The sequence below is a fragment of the Haemorhous mexicanus genome, chromosome 3 (assembly GCF_027477595.1).
Source record: "Haemorhous mexicanus isolate bHaeMex1 chromosome 3, bHaeMex1.pri, whole genome shotgun sequence".
NCBI classification, from domain to species: Eukaryota; Metazoa; Chordata; class Aves; order Passeriformes; family Fringillidae; genus Haemorhous; species Haemorhous mexicanus.
This window is the reverse complement of record NC_082343.1, coordinates 38,690,494-38,706,035: the sequence shown is the minus strand read 5'-3', so window position 1 is coordinate 38,706,035 and position 15,542 is coordinate 38,690,494. Positions and strand designations below refer to the sequence as shown.

The window sequence follows — 15,542 nt, the reverse complement described above, 5'->3', positions numbered from 1 at the left end:
GCTAAGGCGAATCCACCACCTTCCTTGGCCAGTCTGTTCCAATGTCTCATTGCCCTTTCTGTAGAGAAATTCCTCCTACCATCCAACCTAAATCTCCCCTGGTACAGGTTGAGGTTATGTCCTCTTGTCCTGGCACTGGTTGCCTGGGAAAAAAGGCCGATTCCCACCTGGTTACACCTTCCTTACAAGGAGGTGTAGAGAGTGACAAGGTTCCCCTGAGCCTCCTTTTCTCCAGGCTAAACACTCCCAGCTGCCTGAGCAGCTCATCATAGGGCTTTTGCTCCAAACCCTTCCTTCACCAGCTCTTGCTCTTCTCTAGACATGCTCCATCACCCTCTTGAAGCGAGGGGCCCAGAACCAGGCACAGGACACAATGGGAGGCCTCACAAATGTAGAGGGACGATGACTTCCTTACTCCTGATGGCCATACTATTCTTGATTTAAGCTAAAAGCTTTCAAAGCTGACCCCCAGCCCCATCCCTACCCTCTGTCTCAGGTTAGCCCCCTCTGAACTGCCATCCCTGCACAGGGCACAGCCACAGCTGGTCTCCGGGCAGGTGCTGCCTGGGGGCTGCAAGTCAGTATGGCACCCACTGCAGCCCTGCTTCTGAATCCCCTATCCCAGCCCCAGGCATGGCTGCAGGGCCAGCTGGAGCCAGCATGTGGCCACCCACTGATGTTTTACAAGACACCTTTTTAAAACAAATAGTTTTATTTTAAAATAACAAAACAAACAAAAAAGTGCAGATCACTTGTTTCTGCTTTTTCCCTTTGCTCCCAGCTACAGCCCTGACCACACCATACCACACTGCCCCATAGCATCCGTCATCACTTCTTTGGGCAGCCTGGAAGTGCCTCATGTACCTTGTGAAAGATGTCCTTGAAACAGCCCCATGGGCTTGCAGCAGGGTTGAGGCCCTGCCAGAAGGTGAGAGGCAAAGATTCAAAAGAAACAGAGTAATCCAGCCCAGGACTGCTGAGGAAACCAGGCAAGGTCCAGAGGTCTGGGGGGTCCCTAATGTTGCTTTCCTGGCAGCATTCCCTCACAAGAAGGGAGGAAGAAGACAAGAGCTAACTCTAGAGCATCCCGGTCGATTGCACCATCCAGTATTTGTCCCAAACAATAGCAGCTGCTCCCAGGCAACAAGTGAGGAATTTTCCTGGCTGAGATGGGGTAAGTCATCTGTGCCTTCATTCCCACAGCACCTTTGGCTGATTTCCTAATGCATTGCATGTGCTACTCTGGCTGAAGAAATAAGTGGCAAGGAAGGGTGGTGAGCTGAACAACAGAAGGGATGGGAAGACAATGCTGCCACCTCTTCCACTTTCAGCCTGGGAGGATCTAAAACCCAGGGAAGACTTATACCCTAAGTTTTTTTACCCTGTTCCTAGGCAGGAGAGGGGGCAGGATCTTCCTGTCCTCTGTGACAGAGGAAACGACAGCACAGTAAAGCAGCAAGGTATCAGGCACAATGGCAGAAGCAGGGATCCACAACCTGGTCTTCAACATCTCCTATGCTCTTTCTTCAGCCCTGCAGCCAGATGTTCAGCAAGACAGCATGGCAATAGAGCACCTTGCTGGGATCCCCAGCCTCGGCCCTGAGCACTAGAGAGGCTCTTCAAGAGGGGAAGGCCCTGTGCTCCCACTCACCTTCTGCGGTGTGAAGGACTGAGGGAGCAGGCAGACTGGGGAAAGCCCTGTAGCCCTCAGGTCCCCAAGCCCCCGCAGTGATGCACAGCCCCCTGACACTGTGCAGTGTGGGGTGGGTTCCATCACATGAGGCCTCTGGTGCCCACAGCAACAACAAACATTTATTAGAGTGAGTGTTGACTCTCCTCACCCCACACTTATTCTGATGGGGTGCCAGTCGATGCTCTGTCCTGCCCACAGTGTGAAAATGAGTCCTCTCCTGCTCCTTCCCTGTGTGCGCTGGAGATCCCCACAAGTCAGACCCACAGCAGGGAGGGGAAATTCAGTCCTGCTGCAGTGCACAGATTATAAAAGAAAAGCCTCCCCTGTGTAGTGCTCATAATGCCACCTTCTTCCATCTGGGAAGGCAGCCTGAGGCAAACAAAACTCTTCCAAAGAGGGGAGGAGCAGTGGGATAAGTCTCCCAAAGTGTTTCTGCTCCCACTGAACTGCAGGCAGGCAACATCCTAGTGGGCAGCAGGGCAGCAGCACAGAGGAAGGAGGCAGCCCGAAGGGCCAAAGGAGTCCATCTGCTCATTCAGAGCACACAACAGGCTTCCCTGAGATCTTCAGGTCATCGAAGGGCAGCAAGGCAAGAAGCTGCAAAGACCAAGGGTATGGACATGTAAGCATCCAGGGCTGTGTCTCCATCAAGCTGGGGTAGGGGCCCAAATCTTCCCCCCCACCCAGTCCTCCAGCCTCCCACGTCCCCAGGGAAGTGCCAAGAAGCCCTGTCTAGGCTTTTCCTAGGGCTCGAGGCAAAAGGCAGTTATCCCACGCATCGCAGAGCCAATGCTTACAACATATAGGGAAGGATAGGAACAGCTAGAAACTCCTCCTAGAAGGGTCCCTCAAATCATCCAACTCCTGCACTCCCTGACATACTTGCAGAGCCACAGGCTTCCCTCCACAGAGACTCACATCATCGTTGCCATCAGCCAGGTCCTGAGCTGTCTCATTCTCCATGTTCCTCAGCAGGGTGTCAGCCCCAGAGTGTGAGAGGATGGCAGCGATGGCAGCATCCTTGCGGCCCACGGCCAGGTGGAGCGGAGTGCACCCGTTGTACATCTGGGCATCCACGTACGCCCCATGGCGCAGCAGGAACTGCACAGCCCTGCGGTTGTGGCACTCCACAGCCAGGTGCAATGGCGTCTTCCCGCTCGTGCCCTCCTGCAACCCATAGATCACGAGGGTGTGGCTGGGGGGGTTCCCTCAGATGGGCCCTGCAGCACCCACCCACACCCCCTTGACTGGGTGCAGAGGACAGTCCCCACCCTGATTGCTGTCACAGTACCCAACAACCTCTCAAGGACCTTTATTCTCTGCTCCCTCAAAATTCAGTGCTCCCAAGCCTCACAGCAGTGCCTGCCCCAGGGCTGAAGGGAGCGCCCCAAAGGAGAGACCCACCATCCCCAGCCTTTACAAAACATCACACCATGCCCAGTCTTACCCGAACATCAATATTGGCGCCGCTCTCCAGCAGCAGAGACATCATTGGGATGTTCCCTTTCAAGGTACTGATGTGCAGACAGGCCAAGCCTGTGATGGGGAGGCAGAAGAGAGCCACAGTCAGCCCAGACCACCCTGGGGCACAACAATCCCATTCTGCTGTGCTCCTGGATCCCTGCATTCACATCTCATGGCCTCTGCCCTAATCTGGCCACCAGCTCTGCCACTGTGCTACCCCCAGGTCTCACCTTGCCAGTTCTGGAGCTGCAGGTCCTGGTGGTGCCCACGGGGCTGAGCCGTGCCATCCGGTGTGGCTGGCCCCTCCAGCAGCTGCTGGGCGCACTGCAGGTGCTGCTGCTCACAGGCCAAGTGCAGCGGGGTGTTGCCATTACGGTCCTGCAGCCCGGGGTTCACTCCCTTGTGGATCAACGCCTGGATCACGCTGGGCTGCTCCAGGTACACAGCGAGGTGGAGCGGGGTCTGGAAAAAAATTAGAGAGGGAAGAGATGTCACCCAAGGGGTCTCCAGCTGGGTAATAAGATATAAACTTCATGATTTATAGAAGGTTGAATTATTTTTTTTATTAAGAAACCCATACTTTATTATAGACAGTTATGATGTAGCTGGACCTAACTGGTCCTCTAATTAAAATACTATCACTATTGGTTAATTAAGAAACTACCCTTTGGTAAACAAATCTCCGTAACACGTTCTACATGTTCACAATACTCAGTGTAGTAAGTTAAGAATTCTCATTCTTTTCTCTGATCTTCTCAGATCCTTTCCCAGAACGATGCCTGGGAAAGCTATGTTTTCTCTCTGTGGCCAGAGAGCTGTTGCCACAGGGGAGGATGCCCTGTAGGACACCACGTGTGATGAGCCCCACCAGTCTCCAGGAGCTAGCCTGGCAGCAAGAGCTGACTGCCACACAGGACATCCCCATCCATGTGGTGGCATTACATGTGGCTGATACTGCAGGGGTCACACGGCTTGCTGTTACCTTGCACCTCAGCTCACAGATCACCCATGGAGACATCTCATTCTCCCAAGTTATCTGCCCTGCCACATTCAAGCCATGCCTCTTCCATGGCTGTCTGCAATGTCCTGGGGCTGTGCAAAGAAGCTCTTCACCCCGCAGTGCTGGGAGCTGTCACACCTCTCTCAGGGTATCTCCACCTCCCTTATTCCCCTCCCTGCAAAGAGGCTGCACACACAGGACCTTCACCATGCTCTAGGGAAGCAGGTGTGGGCTCCTGGGGAAGGGGCAGATGGAACAGCCTATGGCATTTCTCTTCACCCGTCTTCTGCCTATCACAACAGCATACCTGGAAAAGATCATTTTGGATCTCCAGCACCTCCCTGGGTAGCTGAGCGATGCAGCAGAGTGCTACAGCTGGGACACAGTGGATAATGGCCAGATGAACCAACCTACAGAGGGTTAATGGTGACAGGAGAGAAAAAAAAAAGGAAAATAAGTCCCAAGTGCCATGCATGGGAGCAGAGATCCTTCCCTGCTGTATGAAGGAATAATCTTCCTGCTTCCTCCAGTCTCCTCTCCTCCAGCTTGGAGGTTCTCCATCTTGCCCTCTCCCTGGGGAAGCTCAGCAGAAGGCCAAGGCAGGAACATGGTCTGAGGCTCCACATGGCAGTCCTTCACTCTGATCCCCATGGGGAACAGACCCTCCTGTCCCTGCTAAGCAACACAGGGTCCTCCCTCAGATCTCACATGTGTAGGGTTTCAATCTAGCACTGCCCAAAGCCAGGCCTCCAGGCCTTTGGTGTAGGTCCAAAGAGCCTGGGAGGTCTTTCCCAGAGTCCAGGAGCCAGGTTTGGTGGCTGTGGAGAGAGGTCTGGGCTCTGGCAGCTACCCGGGGAATTCCAGTTCCCTACTGCCAGCTGCACACTGTACTTCTGCTTTCCCCTCCACAAAGGCAAACAGTCAAAGCTGGGCAGGAGCCCAGGGCTGGTCCAAGATCACCTGCATGGCACAGTCCCCATGCCAGGCAATCTGCCGGCCTCACACTGATTTCCTCTTCTCTTCCCCACATCCTTCCCTTTCAGCGCTGTCATGGCAGGGCTGGCACGCAGCCCGCCAGCACAGAGGGACACTAGAGATGCAGCTGTCCAAGCCTGGTGGCAAGCAGGGAGCTCTGGTCCTCAGGACTGCAGTCCCCACTAGGGTGGCCAGGCACCCGAGTCCCCCAGCCCAAGGACAGGTCTAATTTCCAGACAGCCCCTGCACAGTCAGAAGAGAAGCGAGAGCAGAACAGAGGCAGCGCTGAGAGGGAATTTCCAGTCTCCCCTGCCAACCTCCTGTCTCCCAGGTCCCCTGCACTGAAGGGCCCATCCTCCCACAGGGCAGCCCCCACAGGCCAAACCTGGCCACCGTGGTCAGCAGGCAGCATCTCCCGCTCTGCACAGCAGGGCAGGCATGAGCTCAGCCTCCTGACCCTCACCACTGCACTAGAGGCCCTGGGTGGCCTCTGTCTCTGGAAGGAACCAGCTCCAAACTGAACGCTGGGCTCTGCCACCCATGCTGCTTTGATGGAGACTGACAGGGCCAAGAGATGGAGGGTGAAAGCTGTGCCAGCCCTAGCAAGACACCCCACTCTCTAGACAGTCCAGCTCTGGGATGCCACCTGCAATGTGGGGCATAGAGAGCATCCCTCCACAGGCAGGAGAAAAACACCTGACCCTAAAGAACTGCAGACAAGAAGTGGGGCTGGGGCTGTCTTTTTGCCAGTTGCACTGGGACATGAATGTGCTGAGAAGCTCAGAGGCCAGTCCCCAAGAATGTCTTTTACTGACCTCCTCCCAAGTCCTGCTTGAAGATCAAGCCAGCATCTGGGACCCCAAGCATCTTCAGCTGAAACCTGATTTTGGAGGCAAAGTGGACTTTCCAGTTTCTAAAGGCCAGTTCCTCTCCACCTGCTGCCAGGGACAGGCTGTGCCCAACATGAGAGGCTTTGTCCCCGGGGAAGCCCCAGGTTATGTTGCAGCAGGGAAATCCCCGCTGGAAGGGGAGGCCACCCACACTTGCTTGCCTCTTGCATGGGGTGCCCCCTCACTGCCAGCACTCCCAGGGCAGGGGAGGGGGCTGCAAGCAGGGGCCGTGGGCAGGGTCTGACCACCCTCCATGGATCATGAGGCAGAGGCACAGCCAAGGGGCCCAGCCCAGGAACAAGGCAACCAGCTGTAAGGACAGCCCTCCCCATATCAGGCTTTTACTAACCTAGCATAGGAATGGTCTGATCAGGGAGGTTCCCTGCTGGATTTGGCATCAGTCCCTGTGGTAGCACCTCAGCTTGGTGTCCTTTGCACACTTGCAGGGACAGCCCCTGTTTCTCCAAACCTGCTCCCAGGCACCACGTCCGGGAAGAGGCTGCAGGATCTGCCTTGTTCAGGTACAGCAGAGTTAAGACTGCTCAAATAAGGGACTTTCCACGGCAATTCAGCTTGAACTTTAAACCGCTGGTGCTTTCGCTTTCCAGAGCCACGCAGGGCTCCCAGGGGAGAGAGCAGCGCTCATGGTTGTGTCCCAGGGCAGACAGCCCCGGTGCCCCAGGAATCCCCCGGGCCCCTCTGTCACTACCCACACCACACTGCACTGTCATGTGGGGACGAGTGGGGAGGTCACCCGGGGGAGATGGAAACCCCCGAGCAGCCCTCTGCCACTGCCAGCACCTCACTTTTTCTGGCTTGGCTGCCTTTGCAGCTCAACAAGGCAGTGGAGCCGCTCGGGGCTGGGCTGACACTGAGCTAGTTTGGGCATCCATGCTGCAGAGGCAACGGGGGTGACCGTTCCCCTGGCCAGAGCTCCAGCTTTCACCTCCAGCTGGGATGTGCCTGCTTTGAAGGATTGCTTTCCCCCCTCCCCCTTCCTTCTCCACCCGGATGCATCCTCCTCCTGAGCTTTCATTTCTGCATTCGTTCCCGCCTTTCCTCATTATCAGCCCTCAACTTCCTGAAATGGCTGCAAGAACCTGCGCTACTTGGGGGAATCATCCCAAGGCCGGAGGGCTGGGAGGAGCTCACCGTGAGCACATGTGCACTGAGGCATTCTGTGCCACCGGCAGTGCTGCCAGCTAGGAACTGGGATTGTCTCTTAACTCAGGAAACCTCTTACACCCAGGAGACCCGAGGTGCAGGCATCGTGCCAATCTCCACTTTTTTCCACCGAGGCTACAAGCACACCTCTCTCTGTGTCACAGCAGCCGCGTGGTCCAGCTGCTGATGGGCTGCTGTGTGCTGGCACATGGTGTTCCAGAGCCAGGGCATGACGACGGAGACACCCACTCGCTGTCAGAACCTCTCCATGCCCAGCCACAGCAGTGTGCCCTTGCCAGAAGAAGCCCTCTGCCCTGCCATACTTAGATCCTTGCCCATCCAGGGCTGCCTGCACATCTCTCCTCTGTTTTCCTCCACTTGCCTGCTCCCTCCCTCCCCATGCTCTTGCTGCAGTGCTCCTGGCTGCAGCCACAGGGGTGGGTGTCCAGCAGGAACTGTCAGAAAGGGCAACAGGGAGTTTTGAAAAGGGCACGGGATGGAGGAGCTGTGAGCAAGGGAAACACAGCAGGAGCACAGACTGCTGGGCTCATTCTCAGCTTTTCCACTTGCTCACCAGCTCTGTCCTGGCATAAGAGGGCTCAACACTGAGTCACAAAGGCACAGGACATCCCCGGCACAAAGTGATCTACCCATCATCAGAGAGATAACAACCCTGGAGCAGAGAGGTTGGGGCTATCCCTGGGGATATCCCAGGGAATGAACATGCCATGCCCAAAGTGATCCTAGCTTAGGCACAGGAAGGCATCCATTTCCACAGCACTGTCCATCTCCAACTTCTGAGTGACCTTAAGTGTCCAGTAAGAAAAGTTTCCACACATGAGGACTGGTGGCAGGAGAACAGGGTAAGGGGTGACACCCAGCTCTGACACACAAGCAGAACGGATGAACTCTCACCAGTTCTCTGGCTATCCTTTTCCATCTCTCTAGAAAAGGAGCTGACCATGCAGATCCCCCCTTCTGTAGAGCAAGACACCTTGTCCACAAAGCAGCCTTGCCCTTCACCATATCACCCCATAAACACCTTAATCAGGGGATCCAGCATTCAATGGAATTTGCTTTGACAAGTTTTTTCCCTCTCTAGATAAGGTCCCTGCCTGCAGCAGGAACAGCTCATTCCCAGCTCCTTGTTTTGGCTGAGTGCAGCAGTAGATCATGCAAACAATTCACACAAGAGAAACTTGTTCAGGGGAGGAAATGGCCCAGCAGCAATAGAAAAGAGAGCAAGGGAGGAGGAAAAGAGCAGGGGAATTCCACGCTTACCCTGCTCTCCTGTTCCAGCCCTGTAACCTGCACTGCTAACCGCTTCCTCAGCCACCAGCATGAACCTCTGCCAGCGGGCTTAGCAAGCACAGCTCATCCTGCCCTGCAGCCCTGAACCAGCCCAGCCTGGCTCCCTTCCTTCCTCCCCACATACCAATGCAACGCTGCCCTGCTCCATAAAGCTGTTCCAGCTGCCCTCTGGCAGCTCCAAGGGAGCAGTGGATCTCAGCTGCCTTATTCCATATTCTGTGTTCCTGCCCTGCAGGTTTCATCACCCCTTCCCTAGGAAGGGCACAGCTTGAATTTGAGTTGAGGTGGGGTTTGAGATGGGACTGGAGGGAGGCTGCAGCTAGAGGGATGCAAAGCCCTTTCAGTCACGTTGAGTTCAACATTCCTGACCTCCAATCTGGGCAGCAGCTGCTTCCCAGCCCTCTGTCCTGGGGCCAGAGTGAGGGGTGGGAACTGACAGGTGAGCAGAGGAGACAGTCTCACCTTTCCTGGGGTGTTCTGCAGAGGATCTGGTCTGAGTGCTTGAGGATAAGAGAAGCTGGAGGCTGACTGGCAGGAGAGGCAGAAGGGCTGTGGGCACCCCATTTTTCAGTGAGGTAGGAACAAGAAGTTACACTGACCTTACAACCTCTAGATTTTGCGCCCACACATTTGAGAATTTTGCTCCATTTCTGAGCAGATGGTGGTTCTGGGATTGCAGAAGCACTAAACATGTCCCATACTACTATCTAGGCACAGATGGGCCAAGCCAGAAAACAGGTCAGACTACTCAAGCAGGGGCCAGTCACCATCAGAGAAGCATGATGAACAGCTTCAATAAAAGCAGCAAACATCCCAAAAAGTCCATTGACTGTGGACAGTCCGTTTCAAACAGAACGAACTCACACCTGACTCCTTGGGAGGCAAATACATTCTACAGTTTCTGTACACAAAGAGATATCTTGAGGTCAGAAGAGCCTCTTGTAACAAGAGGACAGCGCCTGGACTTTGCCAGGGCCTGTACAACACACCCTAGCAATCATTTACAACCCCACAAATATCCTCACTGTCTCGGGATTTTCTTTTAATGAGGCACGAGACATGGGTCTAAGATGCCTCAGGGCCGCCCTTCAGCTCTGGAACTGCCCCAGTCAGAGGGGCTTCCCAACTCTGTGACACAGAGAGCATCCCACACAGCCCATTGATAGGCACGCAGCAACCACTCTCACAGCTCAGAGCCCCCAAGCGCTTCCTACACACTCATGTCTGACTACTCATTTTTTCACATTACACTAAAAAAACCCAGACCCAAGCCAATAAAAAATTAGTTATTTTGTGTTTAATTAGCTGAGCTCAACCCTGTCCCAGCAGCAGTCAAGCCCACCTGCAGAGTCCAAGGACCTAAAGCTCTCTGCACCTTGGCTGATCTGTTACAGCCAGGCTTCTGCATCCCAGGACACGGAAATTTCCAGCCATTCTTTCCCTTCCTCTGTGCTGAAGTTCCCTGTGTGTGTCCCCAGCTCCAAGGCAAACCTAGACAGGTGGAAAGTTTGAAGAAACTTCCTCTAGGCCAAGCTGAAGTCATCCAAACAGGGAAAAAACCTCTAGCATGCAGGATCCCAGAAGGCTGCCAGGACTTACCCACTTTATGCCAAGGCTGTATGTGTGTGACCCCTGCAACAGCCAGAAACTTCAGGGGCATTCCAAAGCAACTTGTGCAGAGCTGCCTGGCCTTGCTTAGAGAGACACCAAGCTCTCCTGTTTATCAAACTCCCGAACACACACAGAAGAAGAGCTGAGAGTTCAGGGACAGGGAGCTGGACACAGGAAAATCTCCCTCCTGGCAGACCCATGTTAGGACTCACTTTCTCTGATGCCCCTCAATTGGCAGCATGTTAGGGAATCACTTGGGATGGACTTGAATCTTGGCAGTCAAGCAAGGTTTCTGAAGAGCCTCTGGTAAAACCAAGAGCATCTCCACTTTCCATTAACTATGGCCATCCCACTGCTGGACAGCTGGCAACAGCCCAGCAAAGCAGGGGGATTCCCAGCCTGACCAGCAACAAGGTGCGCTCCTGCATCTGACTTCTTTAATCCTTCTGCTAAAACTGAGTCTCTCCAGTCCTCTGTTCCTTTTTTCTTCCTTCCTTCCCTTTCTTTTATCTTTGCTGAGCACTCCCCCAGGTCCACGGGGTTCAGCAACACCCTTGTACAGCAGGGCAAGCAGTGAGAAAGCAGCCAAACTGGAGTAGACAACATGAATGGGGACAACCTCTATTCCTCTGCTCAGGGGAGATCTCCAGCCCAAGACCACATGGCTGGAGAGGGTTATGATTGGCACATGCCAATGAATGGTTAGAAGTGGCTCTTGGCCCCTTGAAGATGAGCCTCATTCTCAGAGACAGCCCGTGCAGGCAAAGGAGGCCCCTTCAATACCATCATGTGAGGAGTTCAGAACATCAGCTCCCATGGGGCCCTGATTTTACTCGATTAACTGTCCCCAAGCCCTTGTTAAGGCATTTCAGCCCACGAGTCACAGGCACGTGATTTCTTATCAGCAGATGGGGCACCACTTGTCTCTGGTGGAAGGAGGAAGTCAGGCTTCCTCTGCTCCCCTCCCTCCCTGAAACAGACACCCAACCAAAACCACGCAGTCCCATTTTCCATCTGAAGGAGGCCTAGGTCTTCCTTCTGTGATCGAGCTGGGGTCCCTCAACTTTCATCCCTGCAGAGGTGCTGCACTGCTTTGCATACAGAGCCCCATGCAGAAGAAGACAGTCACTCTTCTGCAGAGGCACTGCCCCCAGCCTCTCCATCACCACGACATCAGGTACAACGGCAGAAAGTCGTGCGTGGCCCAAGGACCAGCATGGGCAGGAAGGAAAACATGTTTTTAAGTTTAAGATAGACTATACAGTCCCGGAGAGAGGAAACTGTGCTTAACTTCACACTCTCATAAATCACCTCTGCCTCTCCAGAATTGTCAAAGGCTGACACCAGCCCAAGGAAATGGGGAGGTTTTCTCTTGTGCTGGAACAATATCAGGTGATCCCTTCACACTCCATTTCACCTCTAAGGAGCTGGACCCACACTCATCCTTTTCCCAGGATGGTGGAATAGTGCATCTGCCAGGTGAGGTTGAGAAGGATGGGGATTCCTCAGTGAATCCTCACAAAGGCTGAGGTGGTCTGGAGGCTGGGCACAACAATAAATCTGCCTGCAGTCCCCTCAGAGGCAGCCAGGCCCAGAGCTGGAAAGCCCCTCTTCACTTCCACACAGAGCAGTCCCATCAGGACCCAAGTCAGCAGAAAAGGAGTTTGTTTACATGGAAGAGACAGATATTTGGAGCTGTTGGTCACAAGGAAAAGATGGATGCTTGGAGACCATTTGAGTTTGAGTGCACAGGGTTTGTTCTCTACCTGCCCACACAATAAGCAGGATACAGATCACTGCCCAAAGTGCACTCACCATCTTCTGCTTGCCACCCCACTCCTCATGCTTGACTTCTCCTGCCCTCACAGCTGAGCCACACTCTCTTGGGAACTAAGGTGCCTTATTACTGCAGCTCTGACTTCCCTGAGGCAGAGGGGCTGCCAGTGGCACAAGGGAGCCATGGAGAGGATGACATTTGGGCAAATAATTCTTGGAAGACAGCACCCACGCATTTCACTGGCCATTATACCCCCATCCTTCCTGTTAGCCAATTTCCTTCCTGCCAAAGTGAGACTCCTTCTAACTTTGGGCACAAGGAGAGACAGTTTTAGTCCCATTGCTTCATCCTGCCTGCTCTGACACTCTTCTGCTGCGGAGGCAGGCAGGGAGGTATCCAAGGAGGATCCTGCTGACACTCCAACCACCCAAGCATTGCACTTCACCTCTGCCTCCACCTCCTGTTTTTACCCCACAAGTGCCAGGCTGACAAACACAGGCACACCTTGAGATGGCACAGGTAGGTAAGTCTGAGGGAGCTATGGACAGTGAAGATTTTTGTTAGATGTACAGCCAAGACTTTTGCCAGCTCCCTCTGTTCAAGCCCAGTGCTCCTCTCAGCTCAGTACCAGCCAGGGCATCTGGGGAAACGGGAACTATTTAGGCAAAACCCCTGGACTTTTTGTATTTTCAAAATTACAATTACAGGAAAGTGTAGTTGCCCAAGTCTTCTGAAATATAATGATAGTATGATTTTAATTCTCTGCCTGGAGGTGTTTTGTGGCAGACATTTTAAAAAGGCACACAGGGAAATATGCTGCTGACAGAGATGAAAAGAAGAAATGAAGATGGGTTTGTCTGGCCGGATGAAATGGATGTAGCCTGTGGCCATCTGATCCCTTTTCTCTGGGGACCTTGTGTCACTGGATGAGCAATTGCACCATAGACTTTAGCATTACTATCAGCCCTGACTTGTTTGCACATACAAAACCGGTGGCAGCTCAGTGAGTTCCTGGGTGCTCACACTCCCCATCTGCATCGACCTGAGTGGTGGATGTTCAGCACTTCTAAATATAAATGCCACCTACCTCTGCCGCAGGGTCAGGAGGAGAGACAAGAATAGCAGAGGCACAAATCCACAGCCTCACCACTCTAACCACAAGAATAGTGTTTTTTCCCAGCAGTGGGAGTAGATCCCAGGAAAGCCTGTCTCCTGTGTGGACATGATGAGCCCAGAGCTGTACAACCAGCAGACCTACAGCTCCCTCCCTCAGTCTTAAGAGATTTCCTGTTCTGAAATGCACTGTGAGTGAGAGAAAACAGAAGAGCAAAGGCAACCTCTGAGAGCCTCTCCTGCCTACAGTAACCAAGACACCACTGATTAATGTTTTCCTGGTTAATAAGATGTTTGCATTAGGTCTCTCCAAGAAAGTCTGACAGGCAAAGGGCTTCAAGCACCAAACAAGACAGCCTCAAGCACTAAAAGCATCTCCAAGCAGCTGCATCTATGGGGCTCACTAATAAATCAGTAAGCAAGGAGCCCTGGGCACACCATGACAGACAAACCTGGGGGGAAGTGTTACTTCCACACCTCTGATTAAAAGATGCCTGGCTCTCTCCATGGGCACCTCGGCTCTAGCATTACAGCTGGGAAAACTGGCAAAGCTCCTCCATTCTGAGGAGCCACAGAACCAGCCTGTAGATAGGGCAGGACTAGAAAGCCTGTCTGGGGAGTGTGGGAGGCTGGGTTTAGTGTAACTTTGCTTGCCATGAGACTTCCAGCCAATCCTCAGAACAGATCCCAGAGTCAGCATCAATGAACTAATTAGCAGATGCACAGATTCCTTCCTAACAGGGAAGTAAACACTCAGGCTGTCTCCCAGCTCATCTTCAGCTTCAATCCAGATGCGTTCGGCCAGGCAAGGACAGAGCTTTCTTGCTGCTCTCGCTACTGCTTGATCATGTCACTGCCTCTAAGTTTCTCTTCCTCTTGCACCATTACTCAGTATAAAACTCTAGCCTGGTTTTGGGGCAAAGCTTCGCCCTCAGCTGTGAGAACACTTTGCTCACGCTCTGTGTGTACACTCATGATGAAAACCTTCCATCGAGGGAATGTAACACAGGAAAAAATGCTGTGATTAGCCGAAGGTAATTACCAGAAGCCAAACCAAATAACTCTGGTGTGATGCCTCTGCCCTTGAGAGGGCATTACGGATGTGAGAAGCCCCTCTCCTTAAGAGAAACACTTGTCTCTGTCACAGAAGATCAGGAGGGCAGCCCCACGTCGGGTGTGCGTCACAACTCTGCCAAAAGCCGTGGCTCTGTGGTAAAGCTGGCAAAGCAAGGCAATTCCCACCTGAGAACAAACAGTTCTTAGGTTGCTCGGTTGAGCAGCGTCTAACACAACCATCACAAGGTCTTGCCCTGCACGGCTAATCTTGTTTCAGGACTTGCTTACGTGCCATCTCAGGCAGCCAAGCCTTCCCCATTGTGGAGGAAACGTTGCATTCTCTGGGGAAGAGACAGTGGAGGAGGCTCGATTTGCTCTCCCCTTTCTTCTAGTTGCTAGCAGCTCCACGGCGAGTGGAGGTGGGCTTCCTACGGTGGGTCCATTCTGTGCCAAGTAGTCTGGGGTGCTTCTCCTCCTGCTCACTCCGCTGGACCTGGCTCAGATGCCTCAGGCGGGTGAGAGGGATCACCCACCCAAACCAGGATGCCAAGCATCCACGCACACCAAGGCAAGGCGGGAGGCTCTTAGGACAGGGGCCTGGGGAGACCTTAACAACACGGCTGAGCGGATGCTCCTCAGGGGAGGGCTGGAGACCGCGACAAACACAGCCTGGCTTATCTCTAGGCACCGGCTCCCCGCCGCTGCCAGGGGAGCAGCCCGGGGCTCGGGGAGGCAATGGCTCGCAGCTCCCCGGGGGTCACTCACGTGTCTCCGTCCTCCGAAAGGTAGGTGAGGGCCTCCAGCTGCTGCCGGCTGAGCCCCTCGGGCCGGGGCGGCGGCTCCTCGGGGCGGCCCCCCGGAGCCCCCGGCAGCCCGGGCAGAGCCTCGGGCAGGGCGCCGGAGCCGTAGCTGGAATCCAGCCGCTCTTCGGCGGCGGCGGCCTCGGCGAGGGTCTCCTCGGGGGCGGCAGGGGGGCCCTCGGGCGCGGCGGGGGTCTCCCTGCCGCCCGGCAGCGAGCGCAGCGACTCGATGCCCGAGTCGCACTGCCCGTCCTCGCCGTCCCAGCCGGCCGCTTCCTTGCGGCACTCGCCGCCCGCCGCCCGCGACATGGCTCAGCGCCCGCCGTCCGCCCGCGCCGGCCCGGGTCCCGCTCCCGGCCCCGCTGCCGGGGGGCTCATGGCCGGAAAGCCAGAGAGCGGCGGCCGGCGCAGAGTCTAAGGCGCCCCGGCTCCGCCTCCGCCGCCTCCTCCTGCCCCTGCCCGCACTGACTCAGCCGCGCCCGGCCCGCCTGCCCGGGATTCCCCCGCCGCCGCCCCGCCCCGGCACAGCCAGGGACTGCTTCTCCCCGCCCTCTTCGGCTGGGGGAGCGCACGAGCACCGGGAGAGAGGAAAGACGGTGGCCACGGCAGCGGGGGCCGGCATTCGGAGTGCGCAGGGCAGGGAGAGGGCAGCGCTGCGCTTCCCTGGGCCGGGCGGTGCACGCCGGTC

The 15,542-nt window shown here is 54.9% G+C and overlaps 1 protein-coding gene across 1 annotated transcript; it reads right to left on the bottom strand.

Moving 5' to 3' along the window:
* Positions 1 to 693: 693 nt before the first annotated feature.
* Positions 694 to 15,294, bottom strand: NFKBIE (NFKB inhibitor epsilon). The gene is made up of 6 exons (XM_059841400.1): positions 14,820 to 15,294; positions 4,465 to 4,567; positions 3,388 to 3,619; positions 3,141 to 3,229; positions 2,612 to 2,860; positions 694 to 2,290 (listed from the first exon to the last, which is right to left on the bottom strand). Exons 1-6 carry the CDS (start codon positions 15,161 to 15,163, stop codon positions 2,225 to 2,227), a joined length of 1,083 nt encoding a protein of 360 aa, XP_059697383.1. The 5' UTR covers positions 15,164 to 15,294; the 3' UTR covers positions 694 to 2,224.
* Between the last annotated feature and the right edge of the window lie 248 nt (positions 15,295 to 15,542).